This window comes from Microplitis mediator, chromosome 3, assembly GCF_029852145.1.
Source record: "Microplitis mediator isolate UGA2020A chromosome 3, iyMicMedi2.1, whole genome shotgun sequence".
In the NCBI taxonomy this organism is placed as follows: domain Eukaryota; kingdom Metazoa; phylum Arthropoda; class Insecta; order Hymenoptera; family Braconidae; genus Microplitis; species Microplitis mediator.
This window is the reverse complement of record NC_079971.1, coordinates 18,661,897-18,688,326: the sequence shown is the minus strand read 5'-3', so window position 1 is coordinate 18,688,326 and position 26,430 is coordinate 18,661,897. Positions and strand designations below refer to the sequence as shown.

General features: G+C 28.5%; 3 protein-coding genes across 4 annotated transcripts; 2 read left to right on the top strand and 1 right to left on the bottom strand.

Annotated features, from left to right (window-relative positions):
* The first annotated feature begins 278 nt into the window (after positions 1-278).
* LOC130664808 (SH3 domain-binding protein 5-like) lies at positions 279-26,074 on the top strand. Of its 2 annotated transcripts, XM_057464911.1 has the most exons (11): positions 279-522; positions 655-717; positions 2,395-2,523; positions 2,843-2,977; positions 18,057-18,214; positions 18,519-18,584; positions 18,854-19,004; positions 21,688-21,870; positions 22,651-23,347; positions 23,408-23,690; positions 25,646-26,074. In XM_057464911.1, exons 1-11 carry the CDS (start codon positions 448-450, stop codon positions 25,773-25,775), a joined length of 2,070 nt encoding a protein of 689 aa, XP_057320894.1. In that variant the 5' UTR covers positions 279-447; the 3' UTR covers positions 25,776-26,074. The 2 variants fall into 2 exon arrangements, with proteins under 2 accessions (XP_057320894.1, XP_057320895.1); XM_057464912.1 differs by lacking the exon at positions 18,519-18,584 and having other exon boundaries at positions 25,646-26,073.
* LOC130664810 (retinal rod rhodopsin-sensitive cGMP 3',5'-cyclic phosphodiesterase subunit delta-like) lies at positions 11,039-12,990 on the bottom strand. The gene is made up of 4 exons (XM_057464915.1): positions 12,539-12,990; positions 12,388-12,450; positions 12,038-12,295; positions 11,039-11,440 (listed from the first exon to the last, which is right to left on the bottom strand). Exons 1-4 carry the CDS (start codon positions 12,577-12,579, stop codon positions 11,359-11,361), a joined length of 444 nt encoding a protein of 147 aa, XP_057320898.1. The 5' UTR covers positions 12,580-12,990; the 3' UTR covers positions 11,039-11,358.
* Positions 12,765-15,555, top strand: LOC130664811 (retinal rod rhodopsin-sensitive cGMP 3',5'-cyclic phosphodiesterase subunit delta-like). The gene is made up of 4 exons (XM_057464916.1): positions 12,765-14,229; positions 14,318-14,380; positions 14,473-14,730; positions 15,194-15,555. Exons 1-4 carry the CDS (start codon positions 14,189-14,191, stop codon positions 15,273-15,275), a joined length of 444 nt encoding a protein of 147 aa, XP_057320899.1. The 5' UTR covers positions 12,765-14,188; the 3' UTR covers positions 15,276-15,555.
* Positions 26,075-26,430: the final 356 nt, after the last annotated feature.

Sequence of the window (26,430 nt, the reverse complement as noted above, 5' to 3'; positions counted from 1 at the left end):
AAAAAAAACTTGTGAATTCATTGAACAAAAAGAATATTTTTGAATAAACAAAAATTTTTATATTTTACATTTTTGAATTTGAAATATTAAATAATTTGAAATTTCTATTTTTTATATTTTTAAATAAACAAAACTTTTTTAATTTTATTGAATTTTTTTAAAATTATTTCTAACGAACGAAAGAACATTGATTTTTAATTCAATTAATTTATAGATCAAATAAATTAGTAACAGATAAGGGGAGAGAGAGAGAGAGAGAAAGAGAAATAGAAAGAAAGAGAGAGAAAATTCATATTCCAACATGGCCACCTGACGTCTAAAGTCAATGATACAGGTGGCTATGAATATACTGTAAATAATAGTACTTCAATTAATATAAGTTTTAATTAGTGTAATTGATAATAATATAAATTAAATAATAATAACAATAATAATAATAAATGAATTATGAGTGAACGTAATCTGACAGAAAGTGCCAACGATGATGACAAAGTCGATGATGCAGTAGATCCTCGAGTGCAAGTAATAAAAAAAATCATTATTTTGTGAATCTAATAAAATATTATTTGTTTTAATTATTTTATAGATTTATATTTTATGACAATACTTGAGATACATTTTTTATTAATTACAATGTATATTTTTTAATTTAAGATTGAACTTGAAAGATTAAATACTGCCACTGACAACATTAATAAACTTGAGGTTGATTTAGACGTAAGTATTTTTTTTTCATTCTTATAATTTAAATAATAATAATAAAATTTAAATTACATATTTTTTACAATTGATTTTAATCGGACCATTATAATATTTGTAAAAAATATACTTTTATTTTTCAACTATAAGATTATTATAAAAAAATTCGAACAAATTTGCAATTATTATTGAAAATTTGAAATTCTTTCGTAGCATTTAATTACTCGTAATTGTTACTGAATGTTAAGTAGGAATTACAGTCCAAAAGTTTAAAAAAATTGAAAGTTTTTAATTATTTAAGTGTATTCTCAGACAGTGTCAATTTTTTAAAAATATGCAATGACTTTCAACTGTCATAATTGTATTAAAATTTTATGAATTAATTGAACAAAATTGAAACTTTAATTGGAAAAAAGACAACGTGTCGTATTTTCGTTGAGATGTTGAATCGTTTATTTGAGAAACTCCATAAGTCAAGAAAACAAAATTTTTCAGGAAACACAAAAAACATTTTTTTGGAAAAACTTGACATTAAAATAATAAATAAATAATTGAATACAGTAATGTTAGCGTCTCTGGAAAAGATTCCATCAAGAAAAATTTAATTTTTTAACTGAAACTACTTGAAAAAATTATTTAAAGTTGATTGACTTATGGGGCGTCTCAACCAAACGGAAAAAAAGCTATAAAATCATTGTTTTTTTAAATGTTTCCACTCAAATCATTTATTACACTGATAAAATGAAGTATTAAATGTGTATTTGAACTCTGAAACTCAGAAATTACAAAAAATTATAATTAATTTAAACATTTTAATTGGTCATATAACAGTCAACAATAAAACAACATTTGAAATTAATTTCCCAAAAAGCGCGAATTTAAATAAAAAAAAAAAAAAATTATTTCTGTAAAACTAAAACCACATATGTTTATTTTAGTCATTGACTTATGGGGTTTCTCAATTAAATAAAATTGCTTTCACCCTGTTAATTTTTTTTTTAAACGCTGATTTGATGCATATTTTGATTGATTTCTATAGAGGAACATCCAAAGAACCCAAAAATGCAAAAAACCCAATTTCGTAAAAAACATGGCTTATGGGGTTTCTCAAATAAACGATTCATACAGAATTAAAAAAAATTACTTACAGTTGTCATCAAGTAGGAGTTAAACGAAATTTGTTGAATAAATTTTAGCCTACAGAACTTTAAAATTTGAATTATAAAATTGACATGAAGATTTTTACTGAAATTTATTCAACAAATTTAGATGATCCTGAAGTTGACAGACAATTAACAATTTCCGGACTTTTTTTTCAACAAATCAATTACAAAATAAAAAAAAATAAAAATATCGACATGTAGAAAATTTGAAAATCTATACATGCAATTTTTTCAAATATTTTTGTTTGATAATTTATCGTTAAAAATCAAAAAATTATTAGACGTCGGCTAACTTCAGTATCATCAAATTTTGTTTAACTCTCAATTGATATCAACTGTAAGGAGTTTTTTTTAAATCTATATCTCAGCTAAATTGCGACTACGTTGTCCTTTTTTCAATTAATGCATTCATTTTGTTTTTAATCAATTGATAAAGTTTTGATACAATGACAGCTGAGTCATTGAAATTTTTTAAAAAGTGGGGAACACTGTCTGTGAATGGTCTTAAGCTGATTATCTTTTATTTTTATAGGAAGCAAGAGCAACATTCAGAGAATTATTATGTGAATCAACAATGACAATTGATAACTTATCAAAAAAACTTGGTACCTGTATTGAAAAATCTCGGCCCTATTATGACGCTCGATTTAAAGCTAAAGAGGTCAGTGAATATATTAAACAAATTATTAATAATTGAATATTAAGTATATATTGATCGAATCTCCAATAGAATTATAAATTATACATACGTCAAAATTAGTTCCCCAGACATTCTGTATAACATTTGCTTTAATTTATCATCAATTATTTTTTGCAACTCAACAAAATGTTTTATAATTTTATTAATTTTGTCCTAAAGAAAAAAAATAAATAAATGAATCTCTAATTTTTGTTTGCATAATTGTCTAAGTATAATATTTTTAACTCATTTATTTTAATAATTAATTGTTTAATTACTTCAATGGTTTCTATTTTTTTAGGCACTTCGAGATGCACAAAAAGCAGCTATTAGATTTGAAAGAGCCAATGGGCAACATGCGGCAGCTAAAGAAATGGTATATCTTGCAGAAGAAGGTCTTAGAATGGAAGGAAGGTGTTTTGATCACGCGTGGCAGGTAATCGATTTCATCAAACAAATAATTATAATTGTTTGTTCATTTATAAACGCTTTCTACAATTTATATAAACGTACAATATATTGTAGCACCATCACAGTGCGAAAGAAAAATTTTATAATTAGTTTAATTCCTAAGCTCAATTTTTACTTAATCTTTAATTTTCAAATGAATTGTCTTCTTAGAAATATTCAAAGAACCGCTAAAGAAGTTTACAGAGATTGAATAATCATTTACTAGCCAGAAGATTCTATTCCTGCGTCTATTTCGTATAAATAATTCACTAGAGAATATCTTATGGTGGCCATATTTCTGGAAAACCTGGAAATGTCAGAGAATTATACATATAAGGTAGAGGTACCATTTGTGGCCACTGCTCCATTTCTGGACACTTCATCCTTTATTTTAATGAATGAAAAAGTGAAAAATAAAATTTTCATTTTAGTAGTGGGATAGACATATTTAAAAAATTGTTTATGTTATTGGGTCTTTGATAGATTATTTTGTTAGAATTTTTTAAATGTCCAAAACTGGCCCTAAAGTGGCCACAAACGGTGCCTCTACCCTACTGGAAAAAATAGAGGAAAGTCAGGGAATTTTATCACAAAGCTGGAAAAAATTTTACTTTTTTTTTTTTTTTTTGACTGAAAAAATCCGATAAATTTTTTTTTTCTGTCAAAACTGTTCAAAAAGTGGCGCAGCGCGAATGCGATTGTAATACCGTCTTGAAATAAAATTAGTTGAAATTGATTCCCATAGTGAAAAATTGAAGCAGTTAGAATTAAAAAGGCTGTTAGAAAAAAAAGTCTTAGTAGAAACCAATCGCCAGGATCTTCAAGCTATTAATATGCATATTGACGAGTTAAAAAACCAAAAACATTAAAAGTATACATAAGTATTGAACTAATAAGTTTCACTACATTTATTATTCGCGTACTTGATTAATATTTTATTAATATTCTATAAAACGTTCTTATTTATGAAAGTTATTCTAGTGAAATTGAAAAGTTTATTTATATTTTATTACAGAGTAAGTTATGTGAAAACATAGATTTAAAATAAAAAATTATTCATTTAATAAATAAAAAAAACTTGTCAATCGGTTGGCCCTGCAGGCCAGCCCCAAAACTTGCCGCTGTTTTCGAGCTCCTTAAGCGCGAAAACATTGTTGTGAATACATTTTCAAGCTCTTTAAGTATAGACTTATGTGCTCCTCGAAAATACTTACGTGTGCCATTGTTTTCGAAAAAAAACCTTTTTTACCATTTATTTCTTCAACGATATCTCTCGAACAAATTATAACCTATTGAGACGGTTGATGTGGCAATCTATACATTTTATTGAGTTCTAGAGCTGATTATATTTTGAAATTGATCGGATGAGTCACTTAAATCATAATAGAAAAAAAACTGTTTTTTCGTAGTTCAGAAATAATTTCGAGTCTACTTGATCAAATGATCTGAAATTTTCAGAAAAGTTTATGGCCAACAAGTACTTTCGATTGCCGCCTGAACCATCCAAATCGGTACATTAGTTAAAAAGTTATAGACCGTTCACACATACATACACACTAGAGTGGTTAAAATAAAAAATTTAATTTTGTAACTTCCCGCTAAGAAAATCTATGATTTTCAAAAAATTCGGGAAGTTATTGTCCTCATCCCGATTTTCGAAAATCGATTTTTCATCAGATGTCGACATTTTGAGATCCTAGGAAGCTATTCTGACTATTTTCAGAATGATGTCCGAGTATCTGTATGTATGTGTGTGAATGGTCTACAACTTTTTACTAATGAACCGTTTTAAATAGTTAAGACAGCAATCGAAAGAGCTTGTTGGCCATCAACTACTCTGCAAATTTGAGATCATTTAATCGAGAAGACTAGGAATAGATTGTGAATTACGGAGAAAAAAAATTTTTTTTTTAGTGTTTTATTGATTCCTCAGAAACGAGTTGAACGATCGACTTCAAAATATAATCAGCTCTGAAAATTAATAAAATGCACAGATTGCTACATCAACCGTCTCAATCGGTTATAATTAATTCAAGAGATATCGTTGAAGAAATAAATGGTAAGAAAAGTTTTTTTTCGAAAACAATGGCACACAAAAGTATTTTCGAGCTCGGAGAGCTTGAGAATGTATTCGCAACAACGTTTTCGCGCTCAAGGAACTTGAAAACAGCAAGAAGTTTTAGGGCTGGCCTGCAGGGTCAACCGATGGACAAATTTTTTTTTTTCGGAAAGGTTAAAAAAAATTACTATCTGAATTAAATAATTTGAATTTTTGAATGTCAGATTATTGGCAAGTTTAGAAAAGTGATAAGCTATGATCGCATATTTTTATCAGAATAAAATAAAATTTGGAAACGAGGATATTGCAAAGCCGATAGAAAAGTTTCGAATTCCGAATACTAGGTTCGAATGTTGACTCCAATAAAATTATTCCATATGAACAGAATTAGCACACCCCGATTGTATTTATTACAATAAAATTCTATAGTTATAGAATTAATTCATTTAATTGTTCATAATTAATTATTATTGGTTATCGATGACTATTTATTTATTTGTTTTATCTCAAATGTATTGTTGGTTAAATAAAAATAATACACGAGTAAAGGATTATAATAAAATGATATCAGCTACATCTAAATTCATCTAATCTTCATTACAAGTTTTACTGAAACAATTATAATTACTATCTTCTAATATCAATGCATAACTAATAATTATTACCTGAGAGAAATAATAAATAATAATGAAAAATTGACTTTTAAGTAAATATAGATCTGGGCTATCGGAAATGAAAATTTTGATAGAATTTAAAAAATATTGATGCCGGTGAGATTATTTTTATAAATTAATTAATTATCATATAAAATCTATCATAAACATTTAACGATAATAAAAAATAGGACTGATTTTTTTTTTTATCAGTATATTGTCAAGAAATCCGTACTTAGAAAAGAAAATTTTTATTTTATTATATAATATGTGAGTCTCGAATTGCAAACCTCAAGCGCGAAGCTGCTAAGTGTGCTTGCAATCGCTTTATTTTATAAAAAATAAAAAAATTAATTAAATAATTTAGAAACTAAAGAAAAAAAAACTCAAAAAATAACTTTCCCACTGAAAGTTTTTAAAACAAGTCTAAAACGTTTGAAATGACTGCATTTAATTGAATATTTGTTTTAAAAATCCCGCGTTGTCAAGAGGGCGCATGTACTGGACTTTCCTTAAATGTAAACCTTCTTATAGGGTATAAATTTGGTAGCGTAAAAATATAAAAAACTTAAAGAAACAATATTATATAGTAATAAATATATAAAATTTATTCAATTTACATTGGTATTTTATTATAAATATAATTAAAATTTCTTAAAAATAAAATAAAAGTAAAAAATTAAATCGATATGTATAAAATCTGATTGATTTATCACTCGTCAATTTCAGAAATCGGTCAAAAATTTAAAATGACTTGTTACGTTCTGGCTTTAATTACATTTAGATAAAAATTTTAGAAATTTTTTTTTTGAAGTCTCGAATTATTTATCCGCCGCGGTGGGCGAATAAACGGTTCGACACTTCTTAGAATCATAAATAAATTAATAAATCGTTACTTTGTTGGCGAAATTATTTCTTTTCACCGCCAACAATGTAACGGAAATCTCTTGCGATAAGAGAATCGCCGTGGCTCGCGAATAGTCCAAACTCATGACGATGCATGAGACTCGGGCCACGATGGTGTTCACCAGAGTAACCTGAGATGCAACGTCGCAATAATTAATTTTTATATTTCATTGTACTCTGGATAAAAATCTAGAGCAACCAGTCAGCCGATGAACATCTTAGGCCCCGGACATACGTCCGGAGACCGACTGGCTCCAATCAAAATTTTAATATTTAAAATATATTCAAATTCTTATAATTAAAATGTTTTATTTTAATTCTCGAACCCTAAAAAAATACATAAAAATTAGAAAGAGCTCAGCAACGGGTGCACCTGGGGTCGATTGACACCCTAACGCCACCAACCTGGTAATTTTTCGTAAGCCTGGATTTTCCAGTATGTAACAGTGGTGCTGTGACCAGGATGTTGCAAGCTCTCTCCCTCCAGGAAAAGGGTTCAAAGTAAAGAAAATTCCGCTGAACTATAATTTTCAAAGTAAAAGTGAAAATTTTTGCTACGGACTAATATTTTATAAAAAAATCAAACGGTGCCGCATGACAGATTAATTGCTACTGCCGAACAAAATTAAAGGTTGATTTTTAGTGAACTGATCAGTGTGTTACTTTAAAATATGCAGTGAAATATGTGTACAGTGAGCGTGTATTATTAAGCAAAGGATTAATTACTCCACTAGATCTCAATCAGTAAGATTATCCTAATTCATTTTACATTCCAATCCACGCGCAAGAAGCTTTCTAGCTGTCGGCAGAAATCTGTTTTTTTTTTGATAATCAAATATGTTCTGCATTAGACTCAATAACGTTTTTTTTTTTTAAGTGTTGCTACGGACTCAATGAAATTGTCACATGCTTACGTGCAAATATACGCGATATTGTGTGACTTTATAATTTTTTATATAACTTATTACGAAAATATTCGTGATATTTAATTACAAATATTCTTATAAGCGTCGCTGCGGTCTTAATAAACTTGAGACGGATTTACTTGCAAAAATACGGCGTTATTCCGCAAGAAGATATATTTCTAAAAGTGGTACTATAAAAAAAAATTGTCATATGGTGTATCGTGAATATTTTTGTGATTTCGCGTTATTATTACTCCTGAATAATTACATTCAGTATTAGCAGTGAATTTTTATAAATATTATGTTTTAATTTGAAATGAAGCATCTTAATTGTGTTAATTAAATTTTTAATTACTTCTTTACTGAATGAATACTTTATAATTGTAATACATGCATAAGCTGTATGTAAAAACTAATTTTATTTTTATTTTTTTTTTCTTAAAAAATAATTATTCGAATTTGACAATTGTTTTCGAAACGTCTACGGAGTTCTTGTAAATAAATTTTGAATTTGGTTTTATTGTAGCCGAAACGTACATTGGTTGAGTTAATTATGCACTATTATTCATCTGACGCCATTAGTAATGTGGTTACAATTCTAAATATTTTATTAACTAAATTGGAGGATGTTAAATAACCTGTCAAACGGATAAGTTCTGAATTTAAACGCGATTTCATTTCGATTTTCCTCAAATAGAGTTAATCGATAATTACTGTGCAGGCCATTTGTTTGTACCCTATAAGTATCGGTGTGTCAGGGCATTTAGTCAGACGCCGAGAAGGGTTTTGTAAACTAGGAATTGCAAAACGAAGGTATTTGCAATCTCTGAAAATAATTTATATCGAAGCGAATCCGTGTGTTGGTCGACTTCGTAGATTTATCCGAGGCGTTTTCGGATGGGTACGCACAAGACATCGAGATTAATTTTATTGTGGTTCGATATTATTTTAATTTTGAAGAACTTATTCGAGAAAGTTGACAGGTTACTTAACAAATTTGTTCACATTTATGAGGGCTATTTATTTCTTAATCGATTATTTAATTATTGTTAAGGTGCATAACTAATCGCTGTTGGCAGATAAAATATTTGGTTTAATTTGGAAACTATTAATTTTTATAATGTTTCAATTATCAGTCACGAAGGCGCTTGCGCTTATTCCTGATTTTGGCGGTTCAAGCGCAACTGTTCTAAATTTTATGAGCTCTTGTAAGAGAGAATGTTCTATACTTCCACCAGCAAGCCAATGTATATTTTTGCTACTGGTCCGGAATAAATTCAAAGGTTCTGCGCGCGAAATAATTGAAAATGTGTATTTTACTGATCTACACGATTTTGAAAATGTAATGAAGTCATTATTTGTTTCTCAAGCGTTATTAATTGATTGGGAAACGACTTCCAAAAACGTTACAGATTTGATAGCAGCATTATCAAAGGTTGAGCTCACCACTGCGAGAAAAAGCGATAAGGTTGAGCCTTCAAACGTACCATCAGAAAACAATACTATTAACATTTTGTGCAACTTGAATCCAGTAATGAAAATGTGCTCACTTGATGAAAGTATTACTAGTGAGGTTAAAATTGTTAAGAAAAATACTCTGGGCATAAAGCAACCCGCGTTAATTATAAAGCTGCCTGCACTTGTGAGTTCAGGAGCTTATTTTGACCGATCAACTCGATCCACGTGGGATACCAAGTTAATGAATGGCCGTATCGACGAGCATAATGTACTCGCAAAGACGGAAGGTCCGGTATCGTCGGTTGAAGACATCGAGCTTTTTAAATTCGGGAAAATTTTTGACATTGATCGCGTTAAAACTGGGGATTCACCAGTTAAAAATGAGTTGCCTTATTCGCCAGAGGCTAAAAATATGATTAAGTTATTGGATTCGGAATATTGCTTGCCGTCGTGGGTTACTCCTAAAACAAGTAACTCCCAAGATAATTTGAATTGTAATAATAATTTCTTCAAAAATTTTGATGGTGCCTCAATGTTTGCACGCTCAACTTTGGTAAAATATATGATTGTAATTATATCGTTAATCAATGATGTTCTGGTAAAACTTATGATGACGAAAAAGTGCTTACGGTTTGGTTTTCGCATTATGAATTTTAAAAAGGGGAAATTTAAAATTAAGTTAAAGGTTCCTCCAGACAAAAGGAGTTTATTAGCAGATCAAACTCGTGTAAATGCTAATTATTTTAAACTGGGCGTTTCTATTGACCGTGAACGACGAAAAATTATTAACCGAAATTTTAAATTGCTATTTACAGTAAAAATAGGGTTTTTACATACTGATTCAGTTTCGTTGACAAGATGTGCGACTCACGGCCAGTCTTCAGAGAACGTCAAGAATTATCAAATGACGCCTGTGTGGAAGTTAAATTTGGGGTCTGTCGTGCAACCGACCGCCGCAAGAACTTTGAGTTCTATCAATGATGTTGTGGATATTATACGTTTTAAGTGTACAAAAATAAAATTTGTACACATTGAGATGACTACACTGATGCAGATCATCGGTTTCCACTGGTTGTCAGAAACAGTAGGAAAGTCGACTGCAACTACGACCAACTTCACATTAAGGTTATGTGACCTGGGATGCTCCCAAATGGGCCTGATACATTCGAGTTGCATCCAAGGACCAACAGCAATTAGATATCAACCTCAGACTTTAAAATCATCAAGACAGATCACTTGCCAGCCAACGTCAATAATTCAACTAATACAGCTGTCGATCTCCAAACTGAATCAGTCCTACTAAGAAACTTATATTTCCTTAATATTAGTTCAAGAAAGTTCATGTAAGCGTTGTATCTCAGGTTTAGGTTAAAATACTAAAGCTAAGAACTTTTTTTTTTATAACAGTATTCAAAATCAAATTTAACCTTTAGTTTATATAGAGTCAGTCATATTATTAATTTAAATTTATATCGAGCCACTTTATTTATGATCAGAAGTCGCACCGATTTTATTAAAGCGCCGCGACTTACTTAAGTCGGGAGGTGTTACGTTCTGGCTTTAATTACATTTAGATAAAAATTTTAGAAATTTTTTTTTTGAAGTCTCGAATTATTTATCCGCCGCGGTGGGCGAATAAACGGTTCGACACTTCTTAGAATCATAAATAAATTAATAAATCGTTACTTTGTTGGCGAAATTATTTCTTTTCACCGCCAACAATGTAACGGAAATCTCTTGCGATAAGAGAATCGCCGTGGCTCGCGAATAGTCCAAACTCATGACGATGCATGAGACTCGGGCCACGATGGTGTTCACCAGAGTAACCTGAGATGCAACGTCGCAATAATTAATTTTTATATTTCATTGTACTCTGGATAAAAATCTAGAGCAACCAGTCAGCCGATGAACATCTTAGGCCCCGGACATACGTCCGGAGACCGACTGGCTCCAATCAAAATTTTAATATTTAAAATATATTCAAATTCTTATAATTAAAATGTTTTATTTTAATTCTCGAACCCTAAAAAAATACATAAAAATTAGAAAGAGCTCAGCAACGGGTGCACCTGGGGTCGATTGACACCCTAACGCCACCAACCTGGTAATTTTTCGTAAGCCTGGATTTTCCAGTATGTAACAGACTATTAACATTGGTGTCTATTTTTCAATTAGACTTAAAATTACAAATACTTACAAGTAATTGATATAAAAAACTAAGTTTCAAAAATTTGTATACAAATATGATAATTACTGAGTACTAATTAGTTAAGAAATCGTGACTAAATCATTATTATAAAGGGCTTAAAAATACTCTTTAGTATAAATAATAAAACGTAATTAACAATTTAACGAAATAATTAAACTATTACTTATTCTCTAAGATTTAAACATAATAAAGGCGCACGTAACTTGTCGACACCAATAATTCGCCATCGAAGAATTTCGTTTCAATAACGACATTTCCACTGTAACAAAAAAATATAAATATTTAATAAATTTTTTTATTCAATAATTTAATATCAAAGAAATAGCAAAATTTTTCGATCAATTGAAAATACTGGAAATAATTTAAGCGGAAGAAATTAATAAAACGAATGTAGGTTTTGTTTTGGAACAAAAGTATCATATTTTTTAGTAAATTTTTTAGAAACTACGTTAAGAAAAGTATTGCAACTAGACTTTCTCTACTAATGTTATACGGAAATTTACTCGAAATAATAAAGAAAATTTGATGAGAACATGAGATGAAAGTAAGCAAAATGGCGCCTTAGATAAGTCACGTATTGTAAAATAATAGAAGATTACCAACATTTAGCCCTGGTTAAAAAAGAGAATTAAAAAGAATTAATTTTTCAATATTTTTAATCCATTTTAATACTGCCAAACCTCTCTTAAATGGCCACGTTACATGGCTTAATCTTTTTTAATTCTCTTTTTTGACCAGGGAGGTACTGTATGAAATTAAATTCTTTTGAAGCAATGCATTATAATAATTAAAAATAAAGTACGAAGCCATTTTTCTAAATATGATTATTAATTATAACTAAAAAAATAAAACATACCTTAGAACATTTGCCGGCATCATTTGGCACTCACGCGCAGACTGAATTAGAAACTGCCACGTGTTTGTCGTGTCTGGAATCACGAACCCGAACTTAGAAGACCATTCCTCTAGAAGAAATCCTTTGTAAAAGACCTTCTGCTCTAATCGGAACTCCCGCAATGGCTCAATGGAACTGAAATTAATCTCCCTTATAACTGCCGCGCAGTTCAACATTTGCTTGGGAACACGTGCTTCGTGCTCTACATCCGGATTAGATCTAGAGAAGAAATGAATTTGTTTGATTACTAAATTATTATCGAATAAGTTTGAAGAAAAAATATATAATTATAATTAAGAATTGATACTTACAAATCCTGATTTATTTCCCATAAAATTTTTCCCGTCTCTGCATCTCGGAAAGTCATCCAATTCCTGTAAAAATCCGTTATATTAATTAACATTTATCTTAAGCATTTACAATTAAAAATTAAAAAAAAAACGACTATCAAAAGAAACTTACACTTGGAATTTGTCAAGAATATTTTTGCTTCGACACGACATTTTGATGAAAACTTTCGAATTTATAATTTCGAAAACTGAACTATAACTTTAGTTTTTAAGTAAGTAAGTACGTGATACTGCACTGAGTGTCTAAAGAGAATTGACCGAAGATTACGCTTCGAGTTTGTAAAAGAACATGGCTGCCCTGGTGGCCAAAATATTAAGCTTTGACGAAAGAGGGGGTAACCAGGCGCTGTTTTGCGGGCAAAACCTTAACAATATCCAAATTCCATACGCAATTAAAATTATCAAAGCTGCCGACATGTCGCTGAAACCTGTATCCTCCATCTTGAAGCGACTATCGAAAAACTTTCAATGAAATAAAATGTAGACCTGTGACGCGTTTAATTTCCGATGACGAAAAAGAATTTATTATTTTAAATCTCAATACAATTTCGTCAAAAATCATAAAAAAAGAATAGAATATAAATGTTTAAAAATTCATCAGTCATCTGATGTTACTTGTCAATGTATTTTTGCAATATTGTATCTTTTTTTATCATTAAAATATTACTTTTTACAGAACTTAAAAAAAAATCCGTACATATAATTATTCTACACGCTCCATATACTTTCATCTCTTGGTGTGAAATGTACTAGTTTGTTCTATAAGTTACTAAATACAGAACTGTAGTTGAAGCGACAGAATCCTTATCACGCATCATGGCCATCACCGAACTGAGATAGACGACATTTACGCACGGCATCGAGTTGCATACAGAAATCTTGCTGTCAAGTTTTGACCATTTTATAATCATAGTACGTAATTTATTAAATACAAAAAAAATTTTTAACTATCAAATAATATTGTCTCTCGGGATATATCCCAGATTCCATTATGTCCGCGATTTGACGTAAATTTGCTGCAGAAACTTGACAGCAAGATTTCTGTATGCAACTCGATGCCGTGCGTAAATGTCGTCTATCTCAGTTCGGTGATGGCCATGATGCGTGATAAGGCTTCTGTCGCTTCAACTACAGTTCTGTATTTAGTAACTTATAGAACAAACTAGTACATTTCACACCAAGAGATGAAAGTATATGGAGCGTGTAGAATAATTATATGTACGGATTTTTTTTTAAGTTCTGTAAAAAGTAATATTTTAATGATAAAAAAAGATACAATATTGCAAAAATACATTGACAAGTAACATCAGATGACTGATGAATTTTTAAACATTTATATTCTATCCTTTTTTTATGATTTTTGACGAAATTGTATTGAGATTTAAAATAATAAATTCTTTTTCGTCATCGGAAATTAAACGCGTCACAGGTCTACATTTTATTTCATTGAAAGTTTTTCGATAGTCGCTTCAAGATGGAGGATACAGGTTTCAGCGACATGTCGGCAGCTTTGATAATTTTAATTGCGTATGGAATTTGGATATTGTTAAGGTTTTGCCCGCAAAACAGCGCCTGGTTACCCCCTCTTTCGTCAAAGCTTAATATTTTGGCCACCAGGGCAGCCATGTTCTTTTACAAACTCGAAGCGTAATCTTCGGTCAATTCTCTTTAGACACTCAGTGCAGTATCACGTACTTACTTACTTAAAAACTAAAGTTATAGTTCAGTTTTCGAAATTATAAATTCGAAAGTTTTCATCAAAATGTCGTGTCGAAGCAAAAATATTCTTGACAAATTCCAAGTGTAAGTTTCTTTTGATAGTCGTTTTTTTTTTAATTTTTAATTGTAAATGCTTAAGATAAATGTTAATTAATATAACGGATTTTTACAGGAATTGGATGACTTTCCGAGATGCAGAGACGGGAAAAATTTTATGGAAAATAAATCAGGATTTGTAAGTGTCAATTCTTAATTATAATCATATATTTTTTCTTCAAACTTATTCGATAATAATTTAGTAATCAAACAAATTCATTTCTTCTCTAGATCTAATCCGGATGTTGAGCACGAAGCACGTGTTCCCAAGCAAATGTTGAACTGCGCGGCAGTTATAAGGGAGATTAATTTCAGTTCCATTGAGCCATTGCGGGAGTTCCGATTAGAGCAGAAGGTCTTTTACAAAGGATTTCTTCTAGAGGAATGGTCTTCTAAGTTCGGCTTCGTGATTCCAGACACGACAAACACCTGGCAGTTTCTAATTCAGGCTGCGCGTGAGTGTCAAATGATGCCGGCAAATGTTCTAAGGTATGTTTTATTTTTTTAGTTATAATTAATAATCATATTTAGAAAAATGGCTTCGTACTTTATTTTTAATTATTATAATGCGTTGCTTCAAAAGAATTTAATTTCATACAGTACCTAAATGTTAGTAATCTCCTATTATTTTACAATACGTGACTTATCTGAGGCGCCATTTGCTTACTTTCATCTCATGTTCTCATCAGATTTTCTTTATTATTTCGAGTAAATTTCCGTATAACATTAGTAGAGAAAGTCTAGTTGCAATACTTTTCTTAACGTAGTTTCTAAAAAATTTACTAAAAAATATAATACTTTTGTTCCAAAACAAAACCTACATTCGTTTTATTAATTTCTTCCGCTTAAATTATTTCCAGTATTTTCAATTGATCAAAAAATTTTGCTATTTCTTTGATATTTAATTATTGAATAAAAAAGTTTATTAAATATTTATATTTTTTTGTTACAGTGGAAATGTCGTTATTGAAACGAAATTCTTCGATGGCGAATTATTGGTGTCGACAAGTTACGTGCGCCTTTATTATGTTTAAATCTTAGAGAATAAGTAATAGTTTAATTATTTCGTTAAATTGTTAATTACGTTTAATTATTTATACTAAAGAGTATTTTTAAGCTCTTTATAATAATGATTTAGTCACGATTTCTTAACTAATTAGCACTCAGTAATTATAATATTTGTATACAAATTTTTGAAACTTAGTTTTTTATATCAATTACTTGTAAGTATTTGTAATTTTAAGTCTAATTGAAAAATAGACACCAGTATTATAATGTTAATAGTCATTTTAAATTTATGACCGATTTCTGAAATTGACGAGTGATAAATTAATCAGATTTTGTACATATCAATTTAATTTTTTACTTTTATTTTATTTTTAAGAAATTTTAATTATATTTATAGTAAAATACCAATGTGAATTGAATAAATTTTATATATTTATTACTATATAATATTGTTTCTCTACGTTTTTATATTTTTACACTACCAAATTTATACCCTATAAGAAGGTTTACATTTAAGGAAAGTCCAGTACATGCGCCCTCTTGACAACGCGGGATTTTTAAAACAAATATTCAATTAAATGCAGTAATTTCAAACGTTTTTGACTTGTTTTAAAAACTTTCAGTGGAAAAGTTATTTTTTTCGGTTTTTTTCTTTAGTTTCTAAGTTATTAAACTAATTTTTTTATTTTTTATAAAATAAAGCGATTGCAAGCACACTCAGCAGCTTCGCGCTTGAGGTTTGCAATTCGAGACTATCATATTATATAATAAAATAAAAATTGTTTGTTCTAAGTACGGATTTCTTGACAACATACTGATAAAAAAAAAATCAGTCCTATTTTTTATTATCGTTAAATGTTTATGATAGATTTTATCTGATAATTAATTAATTTATAAAAATAATCTCACCGGCATCAATGTTTTTTAAATTCTATCAAAATTTTCATTTCCGATAGCCTAGATCTATATTTACTTAAAAGTCAATTTTTCATTATTATTTATTATTTCTCTCAGGTAATAATTATTAGTTATGCATTGATATTAGAAGATAGTAATTATAATTGTTTCAGTAAAACTTGTAATGAAGATTAGATGAATTTAGATGTAGCTGATATCATTTTATTATAATCCTTTACTCGTGTATTATTTTTATTTAACCAACAATACATTTGAGATAAATCAAATAAATAAATAGTCATCGATAACCAATAATAATTAATTATGAACAATTAAATGAATTGATTCTATAACTATAGAATTTTATTGTAATAAATACAATCGGGGTGTGCAAATTCTGTTGATATGGAATAATTTTATTGGAGTCAACATTCGAACCTAGTATTCAGAATTCGAAACTTTTCTATCGGCTTTGCAATAACCTCGTTTCCAAATTTTATTTTATTCTGAAAAAAATATGCGATCATAGCTTATCACTTTTCTAAACTTGCCAATAATCTGACATTCAAAAATTCAAATTATTTAATTCAGATAGTAATTTTTTTTAACCTTTCCGAAAAAAAAAAATTTGTCCATCGGTTGACCCTACAGGCCAGCCCCAATACTTCTTGCTGTTTTCAAGCTCCTTGAGCGCGAAAACGTTGTTGTGAATACATTCTCAAGCTCTCCGAGCTCGAAAATACTTTTGTGTGCCATTGTTTTCGAATAAAATCTTTTCTTACCATTTATTTCTTCAACGATATCTCTCGAATTAATTATAACCGATTGAGACGGTTGATGTAGCAATCTGTGCATTATATTGAGTTCTAGAGCTAATTAGATTTTGGAATTGATCGGATGAGTCACTTTAATCATAAAAGGAAAAAAACCGTTTTGTACCATTTGTTTCTTCAACGACACCTCTCGATCAAATTATCCGATTTGGATGGTTAAGGCAGCTATCGACGCGTTTTATTAAGTTTCAGAGCTGATTAGATTATGAAGTCGATCGTTAAACTCGTTTCTGAGGAATCAATAAAACACTAAAAAAAAAATTGTTTTTCTCCGTAATTCACAAATTATTTCTAGTCTACTCGATTAAATGATCTGAAATTTTTAGGAAAGTTGATGGCCAACAAGCTCTTTTGATTGCCGCCTTAACCATCCAAATCTGTTCATTAGCTAAAAAGTTATAGATCTTTCACACACACACACACACACACACACACACACACACACACACACACACACACACACACACACACACACACACACACACACACACACACACACACACACACACACACACACACACACACACACACACACACACACACACACACACACACACACACACACACACACACACACACACACACACCCACACACACACACACATATGCATACATACAGACACTCGGACATCATTCTGAAAATAGTCAGAATAGCTTCCTAGGATCTCAAAACGTCGACATCTGATGAAAAATCGATTTTCGAAAATCGGGGTGAAATCAATAACTTCCCGAACTTTTTGAAAATCATTGATTTTCCTAGCAGGAAGTTAAAAAACCTATGAGCATTGACAAAAAATAACATAAAGTTTCATTTAACGACAAGGATTGATTATTTATTGAACTGACTTGTACCATTTTTTTTTTAATTTAATAAATATTTCCTATGATTTAATATCACTACGTATGGTCCGGGAATTTTTTAATTATTTGACTGGAATACCTGGAAAAGTCTGAGAATTTCAGTTTCAAAAATCTGTGGTTACCATGTTTCTATTTAATTAATCAGCTATAATTTAATTATCCGTTATATTTATATTTGTTTGTTTGTTTGTTTTTTGATCATAAAATTATTTTCAGGAAATGTTAAATCATGCAACTGAAAGAGTTAATGAGTCTGAGCATGAACGGGCTATTTCAGAAGCTGAACACCGACATATGACTGCACTTTATCACAATGCAGAATACACAGTTCAACGATTACAATCAGAACTGAAAAGATCAGTTACTAAATCAAGGTCAGTTAATTTTATAATATTAAAAACTCTATCATTTCATTTTTTAATTATTTTTATTATTTATTTAAAACGTTTTTTGAATGCTTGCATGTGGAATTATAAATAATAAAATTTTGTTTTGTTTTCAAATTGACAAAAAAATTAAATGTACTTTTAGTTTTTTTTATTTATAATTAATTAGTAAATGCTGTTTGGTTTTCCAAAAAAAAATCAATTATGCGACATTTTTTTCTGTAGAATATATTTGATTTATTTCTTTTTGTTTGTTTTTTTTTTTTTTTCGTTTATATATTCATCTTGACAGTTTGGGTGCACGTCGCAGTTTGCTTCTGATAAATAGTATCGCCTACCAACACAACTTGCTATTATTGTAAGTAGAATAGTAAATTATAAGCAATTAAATATTATGGTAAAAAAAAAACAATATAATTTTTCGCGTGCATTATTCACCATTTTTATTACATATTTATTTTTATATTTTGTGCCGCATGATTATATTTATCTAGTCGTTAAAAATTTTACTAGTACTGTCTAAAAATTATTTTTTAATTTCAGTCTTGATGGTAATAAAAAAAAAAAAAATTAAGTAATAATAATGATTACGTTATTATTAAATATTTTCGTTTATTAATTTTATAGACCTTATTATGAAATGAAAGCGCAGTTCCATCAAGCGTTAGAGAAACAAAAATTACGTGTAAGTGAATTAGAACGTTCAGTTGGTGAAGCTAAAATGACTTATGCTGAAGCGCTGCGTAATCTAGAAAAAATAAGTGATGAAATTCATCGAGTAAGTGTTTAATAATAATATAAATTAATAATTATCACAAAGTATATAATTGATAATCCGTAATATGATAAACTGAAAAGAATTATTTTACAAGGAAAAAAGAAAAGTGGAATAGTTACAGAATAAAATGTAAAAACAAGCCCGTCGTATTAAAAATTACAAAAGTTAAAATGTATACTGTGATTTTTAAATTTCATCCTGTATAAAATTATTTGCAAATTAAGCAGTAGTATTTACAGTTTGAAAATGTAAATCGAAATCAACAAAATGTAAAATAATTATGACCTTTATTTGCTCACAGAAAGTTCTTTTCTTTAAAAATCATTTATTCCTCTTTAAAACTGTAAAAATTACAGTTTAGCCGTTGTGTAAAAATTAAAGTATCAAATAAGAAATTTGGTGAGTGGTTCACGAACTTTTACTATTTAAAATGTAAAAATAGTAAAACTACATTTTAAAATATCGTTAATAAGTTTCATAAAATTAAAAATTTACTTTTTTAACTTTTGTAGTTTGACAACCATTCATTAAAGATTGAAAATTGAAAATTTGTGTTTCAATTCCATGAAATCACTTGCATTTGAATTTGTAACTTTTACATTTTAGATATTGAAATTTTAGACCGTATTACGGCAATTAGCTGAATGTACGAAAATACTAATCCTATTCAATTGTCCGTAAACATTTTTGAAATAGTATGTGAGTGCGCGTTGCACTAAGCCAAGACCCATGCCTCAATATTAGAGGTTATACACAGAAAAAACAGTTAACTAGAATCAAGGAAAATATTCTTGATTCAAGAAATTTCTTTTTGATCGATTCGGAAAATAAAAATTTACTTGCACCAAGTAAACAATTATCTTCAAATTTTTATCTTGAATCAAAATTTTTTTTCTCACGTCAACATATTTTTACGCTTAAATCAAAAAATTTTCACTTGTTTCAAGAGTTTATATTTCTTAAAGTAAGAGATATTTTTTTTGGAGAAGGATATATTATTTCTTTATAGCAATATTGCATTTTTTTGGTTAAAAAACATAAAATTTCTCGGAACAAGTACTATTCTTTTCACGCAAGTATTTTTGTATTCTCCGACCAAGATAACAAAAGTTGCTTAAGCCAAGAGAAAAAATTTCATAGGAGAAAAGATCGATATGGAGAAGGGGAAAGTCACCGATGCTAGGCAGCAGCAGCGGGAGTAGTTCGGTGCTCGCCACTAGATCGCGCCTACTATTTGTAGTGTCCCTAGTAAGAAAGATATTCTAGAATTGTTATATTCCAAATTTCCGAACGATTTTGTTTGAGTACTCCGCTGTCATTTGACAGAGCAACAAGTACCTTTTTGAATTGTACTATAGTATATCCTATAATTCATGATGACTTTAATATTTAATATTAATGTTTACTAGATTAATTTTGTCGAAACAAAAAAACAAAGAATTGCGTTTCAGATAGAAAACAATAAAAAAATTTACATTTCGTAGTGGGTTCTATCACTATTTAAACTAGATTATTGAAAAGAATAAACACAAATATTACTAACTGAAAATGTAAAATTTACAGTTTATAGCGGTAAAATCGTTATTTTGATAATTTTCATCAAATATTATAGTGTGAGAAAGTAAACTTAATACATTTTCAAACTGTAATATTTCATACTTATTTATTTATTTATTTATTTATTAGATCATGAAGCAATTGCTCCCTATGATCACATATCAAAAGAATAATACAGTTAGTTATTAAGTATAATCTTAACTATATAAAACATATATATTAGGGTGTTTCATATTTAGGCGATGTTTTTTTTTTCTGTCCTACCTGAAGAACTAACAATTTATAGAACAAAAAAAATATTCCTGCTTGAAAAAAAATTCTAAGTCAATTAAAAGCTTAGCGCATCGAAAAATTCGATTTCCCATTTAAATAACATGGGAAAAAAAATTTTTTTAGTTTGGAATTTTTTACCTCGGCAATGGCTTATTGTACGAATAAGCCCAGCATACATTTGTGTAGGGAATTGAACGCTCTACAAAAAAAGTTTCTTATCATTTTTTGATAAATCCATCTGTTCAAAAGTTATTGGACCTCGAAGTCAAGTTAGAGTAAATTTCGAGATCTTTTTAATTTTCCGGCGAAACTATCGGACTTATCATAAAATGCCATAGGATCTTTTTTGTAGACAATTTTATTTCCTACAAATTATCTCTGATAAATTTTTTTTTAATTCTGCATTGTTTTCTAGTTATTTCCATTTTAATGCCAAGCTCTTAAAATCGATCAGAACACTATTTCGTGTCATTCATACGAATTCTGTACAGCGCATAGGCAGAACGTTTCTTAATACTAGATATTTGTAAATACCACGAAAGTGTGCTGTTAAATATTACTCCTAAATATTTAAAAGAATTAACGATTTCAATTAACTCACTATTTAAGTATAATTTAAGGTTACTTAAAATGTAAATTTTACTGCGCGGTACCAAACTGTAACTTTTAAAGTTTTGTTTATGAAGCGCTGCGGTACTATTTGAAAATGTAATAAATGCTCGTTCGAACAGCAATTATTCCTGTTTTCTTTTTTCTATGTAAAATTCTAAGATAATTCAAAATTATTTTTATATATCTACGAACTATAGACTAATTACAATATTCATAATTAATGTTTATTTTCTACAACTAGACAAGGCAATACGACAGCGCAGATTCCAAAGAAAAAAATTCAAAACATAGTAATACAAAAAAAAATCCCGAATCTTCTTCAGAATCAAGCATAACAGGATCACCAGACAGTACAGATTATACAAGCGATGAATATCTTCGTCTTCCTGATAAAATAAGTCCTACATCTTCAATATCTACTAAAGTAATTATTTCAATTATCTATATTATTAAGAGAATAAGGAAAATTTTGTTTCCACCATATCTATATGATAGAATTAGTTAATGTTATTAAAATTGGTATCATTAGATAGTTCTTGACTTGAATTTGTGCCTTTTTATAGTTTAAACTCATTTTAATTGCCAAGTATTGAGATAAATAGATTTCTATATATCATTCGAATTACATTTAAATTACGCGGAAAAAAAGACGATCGTATTTATTTTCTTTAAATAAATTAATATTTTAATTATTCTGTCACTAAATATGACTGAATGTCACTGAATATATATCTATATTATTTATATCGCGTTACTTATTCCAAAATGACAGATTTCTATACTCCCTTTTGGTTTTAGGAAGCTTCTCAAAGCCAAAAAAGTCTGTATAGAAAAAAAAACAATTCCTTGACACAAATAATCTTTACTCGCCTAAAGAAAATTTTTACTTACTCCAATAAATTTTTTGCATTGTGAATTGAAAACAAAAATTTATTTAAAACTAGAAAAAATTACTTAGTGCAATGAATTATTTCTTGACCAAAAAAATCTTTTCTTGCCCCAAGACAATTATTGTATTTAATTCATAGTGCATAAAATTTCTAGGTACAAATTAAAATTTTTTGCGGCAAGAAACCTTTTTTTTCTGCGTATTTTATAAATTTAGTATTGATATTATGGCAGTCACGTAGTGACTGCAGGTTGCTCGTTATATTTATATTAAAAATTGAATGTTTAAAATAATAAAAAATAATTTTTTTTTAAGGTTCAAGACACAACAGAGTACTTAGGATTAAGTAATTTAAATTTACCATCAACGGAACCACGTAAATATATAAAACGTAAAAGGCCTCAAAGTATAGCCTCATTATCAACTATAAGAAACACTCAATTACCACAAAAAACAAGTGTATCAACTTCACGTTTATCAGAATTAATAACATCACCGTCATTATCAGTAACAGCATCGTCATCATCATCAAATTCAGCACAAACTGGCTCTAATGAATTGAAATCATCAAAATCATCAGAAAATAAATTTAATCAGGATAATAATCATTTAGATAAACATACAAATAATAAAAGTAATGATAATACAGAAAATAATGAAAAGTGGACTGAAATAAGTTTAAATAATTCACCAGATGATATTTATTATAATAATGATGTTTATTCTGATGATGATGATCAAATTCCATACAAACCATTGCCTAGTGAATTAAGTCCAGAATCAATAATTGCTGGTGAAAATAAAGATCCTGCTTACGTTAGTAAAAAACGTCTAAGTCATCAGCAATCATTGCCTGCGACGGTACAAAATAATGAAATGACTATTGGAGATCTGAAAAAATCAGAAATTACACGAAGTCCTTCGACTAAATGTCGGGGAAGATTAGATAGTAGTTTAACAAATTGGATTACAAGAAATTCAGCCGCTTATGGAGAAAGTTCTTGTGCTCCTGGTAAAATTTTTAATTTTAATTTTATTAAGTAATGTCATATTTATATTTGAAATTTTTTAGGTAATTCCGCAAGAAGACAGTCATTAGATATGCTGTGGAATACTGGTACTGGCGAACGAATGAAAGAATTATTAAATCATGGAATGATGATGCTTAATATATCGAGTTTAACGGAAAGACGATCGAGTGAACCAAAATTAGCTGATAAAGATGATAAATTGGTAGAAAAAAATGATAGTAAAATTGCTGAATTAAAAGGCAAAAAAGTTCCTAGTCCATTAGAAAAAACTATGAGTTACTTAAATCCTGATGAAGAAACATCTGACAGTGAAAGCTTAGCAAGGTAAAATATTTTCACATTGATTTTTATAATTCAAAAGATACTTGGACATAAAATAGATTTTTTTTATTATCAATTTTTTACAATAATCTGTTAAGATTTCTTTCAATTTTTAACGATAATTGTCGTGAAAATTAAATAAAATTCATGAATTTTACCTAAGTTTCGATTTGTTCATACAGTTAAAAAATTGAAGCATAATTTTGTATGAAAATACAATGGGATTATTTCAAAATGTACACAGAAAAAAATGATTTCTTGGCACGAAAATTATGAATTCGAATTATGAAGTGAAAACAAAAATTATTTTGACTAGAAAAAATTTCCGGGCGCGAGAAATTTTTTCTCCCTCGAAAAATTTACTCTCGTCCCAAGAAAATTTCCGTTTTCAATTCATACTCCGAAAAATTTCTGAAGGCAAGTAAATATTTTTTGCGCCGGGAAATATTTTTTTTCTGTGTATGTCGGGTGTAATTAATTATAAAAAAAAAAATAATTCGAAAAATTGCATCTGTAGTTTTTTAAATTTTCTACTTGTGCATATTTTTAGTTTTTTTGTAATTGATGTTGAAAAAAAAATACAAAAATTGTTAATTGCCTACTAACTTCAGGATCAATATGATTTTAATTCAGAAAATTTTTAAAATACACCACTAACTTTTTTTTAAAACCCTTAATTAGTTTTTGTTGATTGTAAGTTTATTAAAATCTTCCTGTGAGATTGATCGTATTTTAAAATTAATTGTACTTGTGAAAAGAAAATTTTCAATTAAAATTATGGTTTTTCAATAAACAATTATCGTTAAAATAAATATTTAAAATTAATTGACTTATGGACAGTAAAAAAAACCAATTATCAAAATAGAATAAAATAAAATAAATTTTGATTTGAATTTTTATGACAGTTATGTCTTGAAAATTTGAATTAATGTAAAGTAAAGTATATAAATAAGTTGCGATCCATACAAATATTTATATTTTATATTTTTGACTGATTTTAACTTGTTAATAATTTCAAGTAATTCGATTTTCCTATCACCTGCATTGAAACCGTGAGTTTCAATGCCTTGGTTGTCAGTCGAAACAACCCAATTTCAGACTAATAAGATTTAGCGGACAGAAACCTATTAGCCTCCGCCCGCAAAATTAGTTTCTGACGTAATTTCATCCCTGTCAAGATCAGGTTTATTATAAACCTCTAAGTACATATGCCATGTTAATAACCAACCAAACTGACAGTTGTGTCTGGAAAATAAAAATAATTTCAGTTCCAATAAAAAAAAAAAATTATTAGATTAATAAAAAGCCTTTTTTTTCTTTGTTAAATTATTTGAATTTGCATATTTAAAATACAACATTATTTTTTTCCCGCGCTACCAGTCAATAATTAGCTTGTTTTGACTGACTCCAGACATGAATACTCCCATACAGATAATACGAAAAATATGAAACGTGACACGGGATAAAATACAATTTCAGACTTAAGGTGGTCAGCCCTCGCTCTCGTCTAAAATCATCTTATTTCATCCTTTGCAACGCAATATAATTATAAATCTTAAGAAAAATTTTTAACAGTAAACGCTTAATCAAAACTCCGATTGAATCCTATTGGAAAATTCTAATGGAATTTAATCGGAAAGTTCCGAATGAATCCGATTGAAAAGTAATCAGAAATCAGAAAAAAAACTTATTATTTTCCAATTAAATCAGATTCAAAAATTTTAATCGAAAAATAAAATTTCTTATTTTCCGATTCAAAAATTTCAATCAGATCGAATCGGAAACTAAGAAATATTTTTTTCCGATTAAATCCAATTGAAATTCAGTCGGATACTTGGAACGTTCCCGAGCAATTCTTATTGAATGTTTGTTCCCGATTGAATCTGATAGAAATCCGATTGAGTTTCAATCAGTTTTAATCAGGAAAGTCTACATTAAATTAATTTTATTTTTCTTAGTGTGGAAATGTTATCAGAAGATCAAATTTCTTCGTTAATGATGGAACCGGATATAAATCAAGTATGTCAAGAAGTACTCGGTACACCATTGGTTGAAGTTTGTCCACTTTTACAACAACTCCAACAATAACAATAGAAAAAAGATATTTAATTATTTAAGTAAAATTTTTTTTATCATTCCATCAAAATTAAATATAAATAGTGTTGTGCATTACAATTTTTCTGAATATTTTATTTTTAATTTGTATTATATTTTGATAGACAATTTTTAAAATCTATTTATTTACTATTTAATTTAAAGCTGTTGAATTTTATTTATGGACATTGTTTATTTTTTTATTCTTTATCTTGCCAAAAACAAAAAAAAAACAATTATATTAGACAATATATTTCTGCCGGTCAGTAATTAAATTAAATTAAAAAATAAAATTTTCTCTCATTAATCTACCAAATTAAAAAAAACAAGCAATATAGTTAATAAAATTATTTATTTATTTATTGAAACAAAAAAAAATTAATCATCGCTTTTAGAATTCAAAAATATTCCATGGTCATTATTATGTATATAGTTTAAGAAAATAATTATTTGAATAATTAATTTAAATAAATTGAAAGAAAAAGTAAATTGAAATTTAAAAACAAATAGCAATGAACCTTATTTTAATCAAAAAAAAAAAAAATGTTAATGAATTTGTGATTTGTGACATAGAGTACCTTATAGATTAACAATTAAAATATCATTATTATTATTTATTTATTTATTGTAACAATATTTTGAATATTAT